Raw genomic sequence first — 18,426 nt, 5'->3', positions numbered from 1 at the left:
GTCCACTTGCAAATATCAGCTTCATTTGCTATAAAGGTGATATTTGAACTCCATCTGCTTGACTCTGTGTCTCCCTGAAGTGACTCAGAAAAGGGAGGTGTTATTCATTGGGCCACCAAGTCTACGCATAATGTTTATGCACTTGACTGGAAGGGGAGCCACTCAAGGATCCACTGGGAAGCTCTGTGACCTTGACCTACGCATAATTCATTTATGTGGCATATAATAAGCCTAACAAATTTAGCTTCCCAGCCCAGAGCAGAAATTAGAAGGGGGGATGAGAAATGAATAGAAGTAAGCACAAAAAATGTAACAAGACATAAGAAGTGGCAGCTTAAACGGTGTTGGAAAAGTAAAAGTACAAAAAATTAACTCTAAAAAAGCAAGTCACCCATGAGACACACACACACACACACACACACACACACACCCCTCAGCTATCTCGAAGGCTATCCCTACAAAAACATAGTAAGATAGTAAATCAACTATACTTCAGTAAAAAATAAAATTCAAGAGTTGTTATGGGGAAATTTAATCAGAAAATGTAAAAATATTTCTCCTTGAAAACAGTGAAATCTTTCTTTTCAACATTTATTCTAAAATGCACATAGCTATACTGCACATTAGAATACTGATTTTTAACTACAAACAGAACTACCATACGACCCCGCAATCCCACTACTGGGCATATACCCTGAGAAAACCATAATTCAAAAAGAGCCATGTACCAAAATGTTCACTGCAGCTCTATTTACAATAACCAGGACAAGGAAGCAACCTAAGTGTCCATCGACAGATGAATGGATAAAGAAGATGTGGCACATACATACAATGGAATGTTACTCAGCCATAAAAGAAACGAAATTGAGTTATTTATAGTGAGGTGGATGAACCTAGAGTCTGTCATACAGAGTGAAGTCAGTCAGAAAGAGAAAAACAAATACTGTATGCTAACACATATATATGGAATCTAAAAAAACAACAACAAAAAGAGAAATGGTTCTAATGAACCTAGGGGCAGGACAGGAATAAAGACACAGACGTAGAGATGGACTTGAGGACACCGGGAGGGGGAAGGGTAAGCTGGGACAAAGTGAGAGAGTTACACTACCAAATGTAAAATAGATAGCTAGTGGGAAGGGGCTGCATAGCACAGGGAGATCAGCTCGGTGCTTTGTGTCCACCGAGAGAGAGGTGGGATAGGGAGGGTGGGAGGGAGACGCAAAAGGGAGGGGATATGGGGATATATGTATACGTATAGCTGACTCACTTTGTTATACAGTAGAAACTAACACACCATTGTAAAGCAATTATAGGCCTTGTTTCCAGCTCTGTTGCCATCCCTCAGTCTATTTACTTTTTCTTTTTGTCTTTACTTTTCTATTAGTTTCCTTTTTTATTTATCCTTTTATTGTGTCTTCTTGAAAAAAAATGCAACTAGATATATGTTTCTTATTTCCTTCCTCATTTTTAGTCTCATTTTAGCTTCTGCTTTTTTTCTACTTAATAATAGATCCTGGAGATCACTCTGCAGCAGTCTACTTTCCCATTCCCTTTTTCACAGCTACAGTACTCCGAGATGTGGATGCATCATACGTAATTCATTAACTCGTTCTCTATCAGTCAATACCTGTTTCTAGTCTTTTGCTGTAACAAATATTGACTCACCTTGTACATATATCCCTCTGAATTTTTGAGAATGGTTATTTATTTAAAGCTCATTAGGTACTACCTTTTAAATCTTTATAACCGAGATATATGCCAAAATCACATTATTTTAATATGTACTTCTTGGACTGTTAGTAAAATAATCATTCATGTGTATATTTGATATATACATATGTATGTGTGTATATATCTCTGTGTCAATTGTCTATTTATGTCACTTTTCAAGGTGTTTATAGTTTTCTTATTGATTCTTACTTATTCACAAGAGCCATGTAAAGATGGTCGGTTCTATGAAGACAGGAACCGGCTCTGTCTTCTTCTCCATTATACTCTCAATACCTAGCCTGGTATCCAGCAAATAGATGCTCAAAAATCTTGGTGAATAAATAAACATTTATGATAGTAATGCGTGTCTATATGTTGTAAATTTTTCTCAATTTAACAATTTTGCAACTTTAGGGAAGTTATTTAGCCTTCATAAATGTTCGTTTCTTCTGTGAAACAGGAATATAGCTCCTAACAGGATTAATTAGCTATTGTACTAATACATTTTCTGGTACCTAATAAGCACCCAGATGCTAGTGTCATTTATCACCATCACCATCAACACCATCATCATCATCTACGTATCATTCATCAATACCATGGAACAATAAATTCAGATATGGTGTTTTGGGGTCGGTAAAGAGCTACAGAGCAAATGTCTTTATTGCTTGCCTAGACAGTCAGAAATGTTAATACATAACAAGAAAAAAATTATTATGAAATAAGCCAGACAATTGTTTCCTTGGTAAAATATTTGTTTCAGGGATTCCCAGGGATGTTTCTTATTTTCTGGGATTTTTATTTTTCCCTGATTATTAGGTATCGAGTTGTAGTCTTGAAAGGAAGAATAAATCATCAAAAGATAAGGAAAACCAATGGGAAATAAGTATTAGCTCTCTTGATTTTCTTTTGAGATGGTAAAGACTTGGAGAAAGGAACTAAAACATACACATAATCCAATATAGAAAATTCCTAAGGTCCCTCACAGTCCCGAAACTTCTACGTTTGTTTTCTACATTTAACATCAGCCAATATCAAGGAATGAGGTAAAATCATTTTTATCTGAGCCAATGGTCTTTTCATTTTCATCTAAGTTTCCCATGGTAGGGAAAAAAGTTGTATTTATTAAATAAATACCACAAAGAAAAAGATAATTGCCATCTAAGTAATAAAACAAAGGTTATCTTGGAAATAACAGCAAAATTTGAACTTTAAGGCAATTCAATACTAAGAGTAACACCTTGGTTTTCAAGCTCCATTTTTAATGATCTGGATCCAGGCCGCCACACTGTGGTGAGTACATTGAAATGGGCCTGACCACAGACTGTTATATACTCTACCAAAATTAAGTATCCCCGTATGACTTAGATTTCATTAATGGCAAGAGTGATTTGATTATCCACTGTGTACGAAGTATCACACCAGGGACCAAAGGGGAATTCAAATCACATCCCCAACCTCAAGATTCTTCCACACTTCTTCCACACTCCCTTGACTCCACATCCCTCTCCAGATATTGGACTTGTACTATTTCTCACTCCCTGCGTGAAAGAACTGTCTTTACAACCTGTCTTCATTCCTTCACTTCCCATTGCCTCTTAAACCCCCAGCAATCTGGCTCCTACTCCCCAACACTCCACTGAAAATGTTCTTGTCAACGTCTCTAAAGACAACTTAATCCAATTTCCTCAGCAGCCCTCAACACAGTTGCTCACTTCTTGAAATGCTCACCTCTTGCTGCTTCTAAGAGGCCACACTCTCCTAGCTCTGTCCTTGCCTCACTCACACCTCCTCTTTGCCTTATGTCTGAGTCTAGAGCTCCTGGGGCCTCAGCCCTCTTCTCTCTTCCTACACGTTCTCACTCAGTCCCGTGGCAGTCAATGGAATCTCCATATGGATGATTTTCCAATCCATATCTCTGGCTTAGACTGCTTATCTAAGCTCCCCACACCTATATCCAACTAGCTACTCAACATCTCCACTTCCACATCTAAAAGGAAATTCCAAGCTAACATGTCTAAAATTAGGTATTTAGTTTCACATCCTTTGTCACCAACTGTCCTCTCCCACATACCCTTTCCCACCTCAGTCAACGGTACCCCAAACACCTGCTGCTCAAACCAGGTAACTGGGCATAACCCTTGATTTCATCCTTACTTCTCCACCCCAAAAATGAACATATCACTAAATCTTATCAAACTAGATCCACATTTCTCCATCTTTACTGCCAACATCATCTCTGGGCTGGACCAACAAAATAGCCTCTGAACCTCCCACTTGTATCCTGCTCTTTCTCCAATCTACTTTCCGCCCAGCAGTCAGAGACATTTTCTGACAAAGTAAACTGGCATATCGTTTTAATGTGTTTTTTAACCTGTTTTATACCTCCCAAAACTATTAAATAAACAAAGATGGAGGGGAAAAGAACTAAAATTAAACACCCACAGATCAACGTAACCATATAGCAAATGGATAGCATAACAACAAAGACAAATCAAAAATTAAATATAAAGAATTATTCCTAGGGACTTCCCTGGCAGTCCAGTGGGTAAGACTGCGCTCCCAATGCGCAGGACCCGGGTTGGATCCCTGGTCGGGGAACTGGATCCCACATGCATGCCACAACTAAGAGTTCGCATGCCACAACTAAGAAGTCCACATGCTGCAACTAAAGATCCCACATGCCAGAACTAAGAAGTCCACATGCCGCAACGAAGATCCTGCAACTGAGACCCGGCGCAGCCAAAATCAATAAATAAAATTTAAAAAAAATAAATAAAATAAGTATTTTTTAAAAAGGAATTAATCCTATACAAATATTGAATCATTACATCATAAACCATAATCTAATGTGATGTTATATGTCAATTATATCCCAATAAAAAATTTTTTAAGTAATTAATCCAAGTAACTTTAGAAAACAATATTCTCACAGCACATTATTGTTGTATTCTTAAAATAATAATAATAACAAAAACATAAAACAGTCTTGAACTTAACCAAAAGATTTTCTTCTGGTAGAGGTATGGGAGTAGTAATTCCCGTGTATATATTAGGATTGAAAAAATGATATTGTTGGCAACCAGAGTTCTCACTGTGAGAAAAAAGGAGATACAAATGTGGATCAGGTGAAGGAAAAGAAGAATCCTTTAACTTGGATCAGATTATAAAGGTTTCAGAACAACTCTCAGTAGACGACTGCTAGATAGATAGGTAGATATGCTCCCCTAGCTCTGTCTACCGAAAGGGCCTAGAAGCAGAGACAACCCCAAAGCAATAAATATAACTATAGCTTCTCCAAATCTTGGATTCCAAATGCCATTTCCCACCAAAAGGATCAGGGCTCCTTAGAGTAATGACTGGTTTTTCCAGGGCGGGGGTAGAAAATGTACAAGCTAAGTGTGGACTAACTTGTTGGGCTAGAAAGCAAGAAAATACTCAAAAGCTGATGAGGACATATCCAAAGGACTCAAAAACTGCTGGAAAAAGGTACCACCTGCCAAATTTGGGATAAACTTAATATCAAAAAGACTGGGGAGAGTTGCAGGATACAAGATGAATGTACAGAAATCTGTTGCTTTTCTATACACTAATAATGAACTAGCACAAAGAGAAAGTAAGAAAACAAACCCCTTTACAATCACATCAAAAAGAATAAAATACCTAAGAATAAACTTAACCAAGGAGGTGAAAGACCTAGACCCTGGAAACTATAAGATAGTGATGAAGGAATCTGAAAAGGATGAAAAGAAATGGAAAGATATTCTGTGTTCTTGGATTGGAAGAATTCATATTATGAAAATGTCCATACTACCCAAAGCAATCAACAGATTTCATGCAATTCCTATCAAAATACCCGTGACATTTTTCACAGAACTAGAACAGATAATCCTAAAATTCATATGGAACCATGAAAACCCCAAATTGCCAAAGCAATCTTGAGAAAAAAGAGCAAAGCTGGAGGTATCACACTCCCTGACTTTAGACTATACTACAAAGCTGCAGTAATCAAAACAGCATGGGACTGGCACAAAAACAGACACATAGATCAATGGAACAGAATAGAGAGCCCAGAATTAAACCTACACACTTGAACTATGACAAAAGAGGAGAGAATACACAATGTAGAAAAGACAGTCTCTTCTGCTGAGAAAACTGGACAGCTAAATGTTCTAAGAATGAGATTAGAATACTTCCTAACACCATAGGTGAAAATAAACCCCAAATAGGGAGTTCCCTGGTGGGCTAGTGGTTAGGATTCCGGGCTTTCACTGATGTGGCCCAGTTCAGTCCCTGGCAGGGGAACTGAGATCCCACAAGCCACACGGTGCAGCCAAAAAATAACGAAACAAAAACAAAAAAACAAAACAAACAAACAAACAAACAAAACTCAAAGTGGATTAAAAACCTAAGTGTAAGACCTGAAACCATAAAATTCCTGGAAGAAAACATATGCCGATCACTCTTTGACATAAATAGTGGCAATATTTTTTGGATCTGTCTCCTAAGGCAAAAGAAATAAAAGCAAAAATAAACAAATGGGACCAAATTAAACTTAAAGGCTTCTGCACAGCAAAAGAAACCACTGTCAAAACAAAAAGACAACCTACAGGATGGGAGACAATGTTTGCAAACAATGTGACCGACAAGGGGTTAATATCCAAAATATACAAACAGCTCAGACAATTCAATATCAAAAAACAAACACACAAACAATCCATTCAAAATACGGGCAGAAGACCTAAACAGACACTTTTCCAAAGAAGATCTACAGATAGCCAACAGGCACATGAAAAGCTGCTCGTCATTGCTACTTATTAGAGAAACACAAATTAAAACCATAAAGAGATTATCACCTCACACCTGTCAGAATGACCATCATCAAAAAGTCCACAAATAACAAATGCTGGAGAGGATGTGGAGAAAAGGGAACTGTTGTACACTGTTGGTGAAAATGTAAATTCATGCATCCACTATGGAAAACAGTATGGAGCTTCCTCAAAAAACTAAAAATAGAACTACCATACGATCCAGCAATTCAACTCCTAGGTATATATCTGAAAAAAACAACTTGAAAAGATATATGCAGTCCAATGTTCACAGCAGCACTGTTTACTATAGCCAAGATATGGAAGCAATCTAAATGTCCATTGACGGATAAATGAATAAAGAAGATGTGGGGTGTGTGTGTGTGCGCGTGCATGCATAATGGAATATTACTCAGCCATAAAATAATGAAATTCTGCCATTTGCAATAAGGTAGATGGACCTAGAGTGTATTATGCTAAGTGAAATAAGTCAAAGAAAGAGAAATACTGTATATCATTTTATGTGGCATCTGAAAAATAAAACAAATGAATGTATATAGCAAAGCAGAAACAAACTCACAGACATAGAGAACAAACTAGTGGCTATCAGAGGGGAGAGGGAAGGGGAGGGGCAAGTTAAGGGTAGGGGATTAAGAGATACAAACAACTATGTGTAAAATAGATAAGCCACAAGGATATATTGTACGGCATAGGGAATTACAGCCATTATTTTGTAGTAACTTTTAATGGAATATAATCTGTAAAAATACTGAATCACTACACTGTACACCTGAAACTAAAATAAAATTGTAAATCAACTATACTTCTTTTTTTTTTTTTTTTTTTTTTTGTGATACGCTGGCCTCTCACTATTGTGGCCTCTCCCGTTGCGGAGCACAGGCTCCGGACGCGCAGGTTCAGCGGCCATGGCTCATGGGCCCAGCCGCTCCGCGGCACGTGGGATCTTCCCGGACCGGGGCACGAACCCGTGTCCTCTGCATCGGCAGGCAGACTCTCAACCACTGGGCCACCAGGGAAGCCCTCAACTATACTTCTATTTTAAAATATCTGGTTTGGAGATAAATTAAATATTTAAAATTTAAAAAAGAATGATAATAGGAATGAATAATATGCATTGAATAAAAAAAAAAAGAATCTATGAGACCACATAACAAACACAACAAAACTACAAGGCAGGGGAAAAGGACAGCTTTTCTTCACAGAAGAATACCTATGAATAAACAGAAAATCACCATTTTTCAGCCATCATTTTGGTAATTATTTTAGGTAAGCATCATCAATTTTTGGTACAACCATGAGTAAAAATTTGGGGGGAATACAATAACATGTACAGTCTCCAAGTCTCCCTTCCCAGATTATTTGTTAAATACAAGAGGAAATTAGGTACCTTTACAACAGAGAAATCTGGCCAACACCATCTTGACCAATGACCAAACTTACTGGCACCACCAAAGGGGGAATGACATTGGGTGCCTCAGATGTGATACAGGACAAGGACCCATCACTTAGGTAGTATTCATGCCAAAAAATGCATAATCAGACACCTAATCTCAAGGATACAATAAAAAATCCAAATTGTGGGACATTCTGCAAAACAACTTTTAATGCCACAAAAGAAAAAAAAAAAAACTTGAAGAACGTGTTCTAGAATAAAGGACAATTCAGAGACATGACAACTAAAAGCAATGCACGATCCTCGATTGAATCTTAGATCCAGAGAAACAAAACAAAAAGCTCAGCTACGCTGGACATCATTAGCATAACTGGGGAAACCTGCATGAGAACTATGTATTAGACAATAGCATTACATCAATGTTCATTTTTTGAGTGTGATGATTATGTGGCAGAATGTTATTCTCCTTAAGAGACATCTGATGACGTTTCTAGGGGGAAAGTGTCTTGATGTTTCCAATTTATTCTCAAAGGATTCAGCAAAATTTTAAATGTATAAATACATAAGAGAGTGGTGAGGCAAATGCAGCAAAACATTAAGAACTGGTGAAATCGAAGTGAAGGGTATACGGTATTCATTGTGTTATATCTGCAACTTCTCTGTAGACTAGTAAGTTTTCAAAAATAAAAACTGGGGTATAAACAATAATATCCAACTTCAAACTTGACCAAAAAAGAACTCATCAATGTGTCTTACCATACTGAGACTGAAAGTCAAACTCCTTCTCTTGGTCTATCAGCTTTGCTTGACAAGCCACTAATCATTCATCAGGTTCCAGATTAGAAGTTATTCCCCTTGGAAAGCCTTCCTAAACACCAAAGCCAGGATAAGGTCTTTACTGTATAGCACCTTGTACTTCCCTTGAAACAACAGTAATCATTGTGTTACTCATGCCTGTTTACCTTTACCTGTTAACTAAATAAGGAGAGATACCAATCGATCTTTTGACTGTTGTTTTCCCAATATCCAGCCAAACACCTGGCACTCAGTCTGTTGTTGTAGACATAAGTGTTGTCCAACGAATAGGTCCAGTTCTTCCCTGGACACACAGTAGGACTGTACTTTCCCCTCCCCTTGGGCAGATGGGACCATGCAACTTGCCCTAACAGAGATGTCTGAGTGCAAGAGGTATCTGCCGTTTCCAGGAGGGAGCTTCAAGAGCTGGCCCGTGCTCCTCACCCTCTCTCTCCATCCACCACGGTGACTGGCAGTGGTCAGGGTAATGGGGTGAGGATGGTGGGGAGCAGAGCCCCTAACTACCTAAACTGGGGGTTCGCTCCATCAGCCTAGATACCTACATGCCCATGATGAGCAGGACCCCCTGCTAACCATGCTCCCCTTCCCCACTAACCATGTTGGACACATAATATGAATAAAAAATAAATAAACCTGGTAAAACCAAGGACATGCTGAGGCTATTGGTTACATTAGCACAAATCAGCATATCCTGACTGATATACATGTGTTCAACTACTGAATGAAACAATTCAAATAGCCAAATATTAGCATTAGGTTTAAAATCATCAGAAAAACTTAAATATTCTTCAAGGGGACAGCTCAGATAAATCACCCTTTACTCACAAAGTGGAATACCACGCTGACCTTAAAAATAATAAAGAAGGGGCATCCCTGGTGGCGCAGTGGTTGAGAGTCCGCCTACTGATGCAGGGGATGTGGGTTCATGCCCTGGTCCGGGAAGATCCCACATGCCGCGGAGTGGCTGGGCCCGTGAGCCATAGCTACTGAGCCTGAGCGTCCGGAGCCTGTGCCCCGCAACGGGAGAGGCCACAGCAGTGAGAGGCCCGCGTACCGCAAATAATAATAATAATAATGAAGAAGACCTTTATGTAATGCTCTCTAAGAAAAAGTAGAAAAGGTAAAGTGGAAAAAACAAGGATATGTACAGATACATGGTTGCATACATATACATCAAAATAGTCAACTGAAAGTGTTGACCAAAGGGCCAATGTGGGATAGATATTAGATTTCAGTGCAACTTCTGGGACAAACCACATCCAGAACCTTCTACGTGGGTTATGACAATGAGCGAGATGACCCTAAAATCCCTCACCAAAAGCGAGGATGTAATAGAGTCCAGGATGAGAGGGCCTGTGAAGACTCTCGCAGGGGACCATGGGGCTCAGGGAGCCCTGTGTCTCTCTCCCCCAGCATCGAGAGGATGGCTTCAGTGGGGCCACTCAGAGACGTACTATGTGGGTCCCCGACACTTTGGGCAGGGAGTCTGATGTCCGGTTCTCCCCAGAAGAGCTAGAAGACGAGAGGCTGGCTGGCCGGCTGCTCGGATGGAGGGATGAAGGAGAAGTTGCTATGCTGGGGCGGACCTGCTCTCCCAGAGTCGCTTCGGGGACAGAATACGTGAGTGTTTGCATGGACCGCGTGTGCAGACATCCCAGGAGTTCACTTTAGAGGTCCAAAAGGGCGCTGGAGCAGAGGAGAGCTGGGGTGGACCACCACATGCCAAGGAACTATGAAAGGAATAAGCAACCAGGTGGGATAGGGAGGCAGCAGCCCTCCTCCAAGAAACTGTGGGGGGGAGAGCCCAGGCTCTCTGCAGGACTCGTGGAAGGACCTCGCCAGAGGGAGTCAGCTGGGAACGTGAGCCGCGCTGCAAGAGCCGGGAGCCAGCTTACCACCGTGCCTGTCAACAAAGCACTTTCCTGCTCTTCAACGCCGAAGGCATCAGAACATTACCCAGTGTGTGAGGGAAAAGAGCGACAAAAGACCATGCCATCCTCAGAGCCCTTCCTGCTTGGATCACCATATAGAAACAGACATTCTGAAATCCCAATCGACTCTGAGCTTTGTTACTTAAAGCAACTAGAAGACTTTGTATTACCTGTGACCGGAAGTCCTGGGGCTTGCACGTTTTTATCTACGAGGAGAGAAAGAACTCCTGTACAGAGCAAATTCAAAGGGACAACGGATGACAGAGAAGCCTGTTTTGGGATTAAAGCTAGCAGCCCCTCATCGCACTTCTTCCATCCACATGTGTAGAAAAGGTCACTGGAAGAACACACAAGAGACTGTGTGTGGTGGCTCCCTCTTGAATGAGGTACTAGAGACAAGTGTGGGAGGAACGTTAACTTTCCCTACATACTTCTTTGCACCTGTTCAGTTTCTGGATCTCTTCATGCCCATGTGCAGAAAACAGATGGTCCCGTTGTGAAATTCCCTGGATTCGATGTGGAATGGCCAAGGGGGTACCAGCTCCAACTGCTTGGCCTCTAATTCTGGTTAGGTCATGACTAGCCATGGATCCTGAAGCTTCTTAACCAACCTCTCCATGCCAGTTTCATCAACTGTAACATGGGAATAGTGACAGTGCCTCTCTGGGTTACTGTGAGAAAGATATGCTTTAGTTCATGCCAAGCTCATTTAACAGTGCCAGTCTATCTGTGCTCAGAGAGTGCTGGCTGTTACTATTACCTGTAATAATAATAATAATAATAATAATGTTAAAGGGGAAAATCCATCAGAAGAAAAGGAAAAAAATCTGAATACCATTAAGAGCTAGTCCGTTTTTTACCTTCATGGGACGTAGAAAAGAGGTTTAGAGTAGATAAAATAGGAATAAAGTTGGGTGGCTTGTAAAAGGAATCATCTGAGAGACCAAATGGTTAAAATCAGAAAACAATAATCACCTGATAAGTATCACCTTCCACATAAGATAAATCACACCATCCAGCAATCCCACTCCCAGGCATATACCCAGACAAAACTATAATTCAAAAAGATACATGCACCCCTATGTTCACAGCAGCACTGTTCACAATAGCCAAAACATGAAACAACTATATTTCAATTTCCTTTAAAAATTTAAGTAAATAAATAAATCACACCAAGCCTATTAAATAAAGTATGAGACATTACGATTGGAAGAACAACAGTGTATCTAAGGAGAGCAGCATCCAAATAAAACTAGCCACTAGCTGGGAGAAATCAAGGGAAGTGCCAGTGAGGTCAGAGACATAAATTTAACCACCAGAAAATGAGTCATGAATTTGCAATACTAGAACGGAAAGGAAAGGGGGAAAACGTCCTCTTTTTGGAGAGTGCTGCGGAGGCCGACATCCTAGAACAAGGCAGGTACCGCAGGTACCGGTTCTTTTGTCACAGACACAAAACACCACTGGCTGGCAGCTAACCATGCGTCTAAATGGCAGAAGATAAGGAGAAGCAGAAAGAATTTTGCAGGAGGGTGGCAACATCCTCCAGAAAGGCCATACTAAAAAGACTGAAGACAACTGCCCTAGGATGCCCTAGGGAGGGCGACATCCCTGGTAAAAGTGCTTCCCCCAGGAAAGCAAAGTCCCCATGGAGCCAAGCCCTTCATACACACAGTCCAAACAACCAACTGGAGCAGTAACATTTTTAAGACAATCGCACGGGATTGGCATTCAGCCCGAGTCTGGAAGCCCACGGCCCGGGGAAGGACGCCTTCAAGCATCCCTAAGCCGCAGCCCTTGCACTTCGAACCCACTCTGTTTCAGACAGGTGAGGGAAGGAGGAAGGAAATTCAGACACTCAAGTGGATTATGGGAAAGCGGGGAGCATCATGCATCTCAATCTGAGGATAAATAAGGTCCCCACAAGTAGAAGGACCAGACAATAAGCTTCTAGGAATCAAAGGAGACAAAGTATAGACCATGTGATTCAACAGCAGGAAAAAGCCTTTCTTAGGAAGAAGCTGAATAGGAGTGCTAGGACTGACCAGGGAGAGAGAAACGCTTTGGGCACCGGCAATGTACCGAGCAGTCCAACAAAGTAACAACAACCAAATGGACCGGCCAGGCCTGCTGTGTCACCTTGTGCAGGTTGCATCCTGCACAAAGGCCTCCGGCTGGCAGGGTCAAATGATGGCTGAACTCCAGTCCCCAGGTCCTGAGCCAGGAAAGGGGGTCTTTTTGGACAGACCACCTTTCCATAATTCACATAAACTCATCTTCTAAGTTAGAAGTAGGAGTGGAAATAGGGGTGGCCAAAGACATACAAGACCTAAAGAAGAACCGTTATGTAGCCAAATGGTGAGTGGTCACAGACCGTGATAGTCACCAACGAGGTGTAACACTGACAGCTAGCGCGTGCAGAGCACCGACTGCATATCTGCCGCTACGTGGCCCCGTGGCAGGTAATCCCATTTTATTACAATTATAGCAATCAGAAATGGTGTGGTTCTTATCAAAAGAGTCTCCAAGGCTAAATTAAAAAGCAGAACTGGAAACACAGCAAGTCTGGCTAACAGATGAGAAAATCAGAGGAAACACAAAGCTACAGCCATAAAATAAAGGACAGGTTTTCTGTGTGAAAATCGTATATAACGTTGCCCCGCACGGGGTCTTGAAGAATGTGAAGGCTTTATCCCATTTTTTCCACTACGCAGGTTGGCCTTACTACCACCAGTGCGATGAGAACTTCCCTTGATGAGGGGTCACTGCTTCGGGGAGTTCAGATGCCCTCATGCACAGCAGATCAGCAGCGCCTGACAAGGCCACAGACTTGGAGACGACAGGACCTCAGCTAAAATTCTGAATATCACTACTCTTACTTAGATGGCCTTGAGCAAGTAACCCACTCCCTCTCGATCTCAGGTGCTTAAATCCATAAAGAGAAGCTCGTTATCCCCATTTTGCAGATGGGAAAACTGAGGCCCAGAGAAGTGAAGAGACTTGCACAAGATCACACAATTGATAGGTAGTAGAGCAGGGATGTCTTTTGACACTAGCCTGGTGCTGTCAGAACTTCTTAAGGGTCAGAATCATGCCCGGATGCTCCTGTCCTAAAGCTCTACATGAATCTCTGTTGCTTATCTCAAAATAATAAGTACAAGAATATGTGTAATAAATGAGAGGTTAAACATCTCTAATGACAAATGCATCTTTCAGTTGGTCCAAATTAAAAGTAGGCTGATATGGGACTTCCCTGGTGGCACAGTGGTTAAGACTCTGCGCTCCCAATGCAGGGGGCCCTGCTTCGATCCCTGCTCCGGGAACTAGATCCCACATGCATGCTGCAACTAAGAGTTCACATGCCACAACTAAGAAGTCAGTGAGCCACAACTAAGCAGCCCGCCTGCCGCAACTAAGACCCAGCTCAACCAAGTAAATAAATATTTTTTTATATATAAAAAGTCGGCTGATAATAAAACAGTAAAACTCTTTCCAAATTATCTAAATAGACCTAATGTTTTTAGGTACATACTTTTGAGCATTTCTCGAAAATATATAGCTTATAAATGCTAATAAATAACCTATTTTCCAACCAGACCTAAGTAAATGCTGGGGCTTAGAGATCAGTTGGCCTCAATAATTAAGAATAAAATTTTAATTTACACAGTTAAGTCCCCATTAAATAAAAGGGTGGATTCTCCCGGCAGTGGAACTGTCTTTACTAAACATATTTAATTAAATTGTGCAAAACTCAGAAAAGTTCAGGGCCCCTCAAATAACAGAACTTCAGCAAGCAGTCAGGGATATTTTTGGACCAAGTTCTCATAAGTGGAACAAACTGAGAAAGATGTTAAAAATCACAGGCAGCACTGAAGTGCAGAAAAATATATTTAGGCATCAAAACCCACAGAACAGAACCCTGCCTTGGGGAAGAAGGGTCTTTTATTTCTAAGGGTATTTTCAGAGACCGGAAGACCAGAGCAAGAAAAGGACTACCTGTATTTTTTTCAATAAGATCGGCTATAAATTAAAAAGCAGCCGTGTAATAAATGTGCTCACATAAAATGACTCTGTAATCGTGAAAAGCACACTGGCATAAAAATATAGAAATTTTAATATAACTGGTTTGATGTAAGAATTAAAGTATTTAAGGTTTCAGTTTTTTGCTTTCTAAAGTCTTGAGATTTAGCCAAAAATTATTTTGAAATATCACTGAAGAGGAACTTAACGAAGGACCATCTCCTATTTACAAATATAAAGTAGAAATCAAGCTACTCAATGAAGCATAATTAGGCAGAAATTAAGGGTTCCGAGCATATGCATACATCAACTGTTAAAAGGAGTTATGTAAAAATGAGCCCGTACTCATAAAAAAACATCTGCAGGGATATACATTAAATGTTACTCTGGTTGTTGCTGAGGAGTGGGATTAGATCATTATCACTCAAAATATGTTGTGAGGCAGACAACCTAATGCTGCTTGGAAGAGAAAGAGAGGCAGGTTGACTTTATTTCTACCAGTTTATTATGTGTGAGATCATTGTGAGCCAGACGCAGGGCGCTTTGCTAGGTACAACAAGGAAAACCCAGATGAATCAACAAAATCAAAAACCATGTCCTCAGAAACTCAGAAAGCTCACGACCCTGGAGTAGAGGTAAATACATGTTCCAAAAACGAAGTACAGAATTCAAAATGTGCCATAGTACTGACGTGCAGTACAGAATGGTATTAGGGCACGAGAAGAGAAATTAATTCTAGATATAAGTGGGATCAGGGAAGCCTAGACAGAGCTGGTCTTTCCACTGGGCTTTCGATTTTGGCAAGTGAATGATGGGCAAAACATCAAGTCAGTACTGAGAAGGACTTTCATGCATTCATTCAATCAACTGTTCATTAATTCATTCAGCTCTCTATTCCATAATTCATTCAATCCTCCTCTGCACCCTATAAGGCAGGTACTCTTAGTCCTGCTTTACACACCGGAAAGCTCAAGCTTGCTTGAGCTCACACAACCAGTAAGCAAAAGAACCAGGACTGAACTCCAAGCTTGTGTTCCTTGTCTCTCTGCTGCGCTGCCCCTCTAGACACAAGAGAAAACACTGGGCCCTTACAGGCTAAGGAAACAGGATGAACAAGGTCACAGAAGAAGAGGAAACTTACATGTATTAAAAAGAAACCATTTATTAAAGGGTCTCCATGGATTAGCCGCTGTATGAAGTGCTTTTTACATGAAATTTACTTATTCTTCCCATGAAATGGTCATTATCACATCTCTTTTAAGGATGACAAAACGAAGATTTAGATAGGTCAACTATCAGGTCAAACAGCTAATAAGTAGCAAAACGGAAATTTACACCAGGTCTGAGTCCAATCCCAGGTCAAGCCAGAAAGATGGATAGCTTTACGTGCTTATTTAATCCCCAAAACAACACTTCACATCTGGTCCTAGTGTTTTTCTCATTTCACAGGTAAGAAAATTTGAAAAATCAGATAAGGTAAAAGTAACTTGCCCAAGGTCAGAGAAATGGTAAGAGGTGAACCCCAAATTTAACGTAGGCAGCCTGACTTCAGAGCCAGAATTCTGATCCTGGGGCTAAACTACAAGAAAAACAATAAATGGGGGCCAAATCACAGACAACTTCTAATGTCAAACTGGCACTCTGTCAGCCATGCAAACTCACCGAAGATTTTTGCTGTGGAGAACATGATCAAATTATGTTTTAGGAATAAAGACCTTCAATAGACATATCAAAATTAGATTCCTCACATTTAATGTGACAAGGAGCACCCCGCTTGTAGAGCTTTTCAAATAAGGTTACACATTGTTTCAATAAGGTTTGTTTACCTAAGAAGGTCATCTGTGTAGTTACTCAGCAAACACTCAGCTGTGTAACCTGACTAAAGGGTCAAATAAATTACATTAGATTTATCCGTCATTACATTTTTCTACAGATTTCTTTACACAGTGATCTGGAAATGGCAAATTGAGCAACTGATCAAAGAACCTGCCTTCCCAAAGCAAAACAAGAAAGGAGGCAAGGGGGTAAAAGACCAACAACGGAAACAGGTTTGCTTTGAACAGTTCATTTTGCCTTTTGGCTTTATCACGCACAGCAGCTTCTACCAAACATTATCACAAGGTACCCAGCCGCGGGGCCTGGGACTGTTCACATACAAAACAGGTTCAACCTTCCACAGCGACACGCAGAGTCTGACTCATCGGAACAGCTGGCATCCACTCTTAATGAGTCCCAGAGCCCCCAAAGTCCTTCCTACTTCTTTTTCCTGCCGGAGAGCCCCTTCTCCTTTCCCTTTACTTTCTCTGTCCCAAATTCCTGAAGACCTTCCCCATCCCGCCTCTCAGGGAATCACTGCCAATGCTTTCCATCCCGAGGCCAACTCCGAGGTTTCCCCAGGGCTAGAACGCCGCCACTCACCAGGTGCAGGGCCAGGGGCAGCAGCAGCAAGAACAGCCACAGGTAGAGGTGGCAGCTGTTAGTGAACTTGCTCTGATCCGGGTCGTGGTACCAGCCCCCGGTGAGCGCGGCCCACACGCCCTGACGAAGAAGCTGCAGCACCCGGGACCCCATGCCTGCGGCCCGCTGACAGCCGCCCGCCGCCCGGACGCCCTCAGCTTTAACACGAGGGCCCTCGCGCTGCGTCACCGACAACGCCGCCGCCGCCGCCGCCGCTACCGCCGCCGCCGCCCCCTCCAGCTCCTTCCGCCCCACCACCGAAGCTCCAAGGGCTCTTCTGCCCGCACCCGCGAACCGCGGCGCCGGAGCCGGCTGCTGCCGCCGCCGGGCAGGTGCACGCCATGTCCGAGGGAGGAAGGACTTTCCCATGGTGCTCAGAGGCGGCTGCTGGGAGCATGCGCCAGAGGCTCCTCCCAGCGCCCGCCTAGAGTCACTCCAGGAGGGCGGCGAGGGGGGCGCGAGGCTGAGAGCAATTTCTGAGTCCTTCCAGCCTCTTCTTCTTGTACGTCTGACAGCGCCCCCCTGCCTTTTCACCTCATCCTCCTATTAGAGAGCGTGGAAAGCTTAAAAATCAAAGATGTTCTCACGCAGAAGACACAAACCAGGACAATGGTCCTTTGCCTTTTCCTTTTTTGTCAGCCTGCACCAAAATAGTTATGTAACTCCAGCTCCTGTCACACATCACTCAATGTAATTTCTTGCCCTGAGCACTGCCTGCACAGCTTCATTCTCCTTAACTGACCGCTGACCCCAGACGTTCTACTAGCTAAGCCCTACCCGCGCCCTTGACCCGGATCTTTTTTCCTCCCTGACCTTTTTTCTCCGCCTCCCTGCTGTTGCCCACCCTGGCAGATGACGAAAATAACCACCTTTCGGGAGTAATTTCAGGAGCCTCAGTTAGGCTACCTGCCTTTTTATGTTTCCTAGAACATAATCCCAGGCATCAATCGGGTATACTGTTTAGATAGGAGGACCCACTAGAAGATATCATTGAACTAATAATTTTTAAGCTTTTATAGTAGAGAAATTTCAGATTCTCTTCTGAAAGCAGGTTTTCGACAGGGAAGAAATAAAGAGGAACTTGCTTTCTTAGAATGAGGAAAGGAAGCTCTCATTATTAGTAACTGATAACTTAAAGTAAATGAGCTTCATGTCGTTGCAGAGAGCAGGCTTTGAGACGCGTGGAGATAAAAGGGAACACGTCTTCCTTAGGTATGAGCGACATAAGCCTTGTGTGAGTTAGGGCCTTTGGGGAAGAACGGGGTTT

The 18,426-nt window shown here is 41.9% G+C and overlaps 1 protein-coding gene across 7 annotated transcripts in view; it reads right to left on the bottom strand.

Moving 5' to 3' along the window:
* The window catches only part of PCNX2 (pecanex 2), a 274,045-nt gene extending 256,344 nt beyond the window's left edge, over positions 1 to 17,701 (bottom strand). For all 7 annotated transcript variants that reach the window (XM_067025705.1, XM_067025704.1, XM_059053839.2 and 4 more), the window contains exon 1: positions 17,121 to 17,701. In XM_067025705.1, the coding sequence (XP_066881806.1) occupies positions 17,121 to 17,528 (408 nt within the window). In that variant the 5' untranslated portion in view covers positions 17,529 to 17,701. The remainder of the gene's footprint in view (positions 1 to 17,120) is intronic.
* Between the last annotated feature and the right edge of the window lie 725 nt (positions 17,702 to 18,426).

The sequence above is a fragment of the Kogia breviceps genome, chromosome 2 (genome assembly GCF_026419965.1).
Source record: "Kogia breviceps isolate mKogBre1 chromosome 2, mKogBre1 haplotype 1, whole genome shotgun sequence".
NCBI classification, from domain to species: Eukaryota; Metazoa; Chordata; class Mammalia; order Artiodactyla; family Physeteridae; genus Kogia; species Kogia breviceps.
This window is presented reverse-complemented; position numbering and strand designations above follow the sequence as displayed.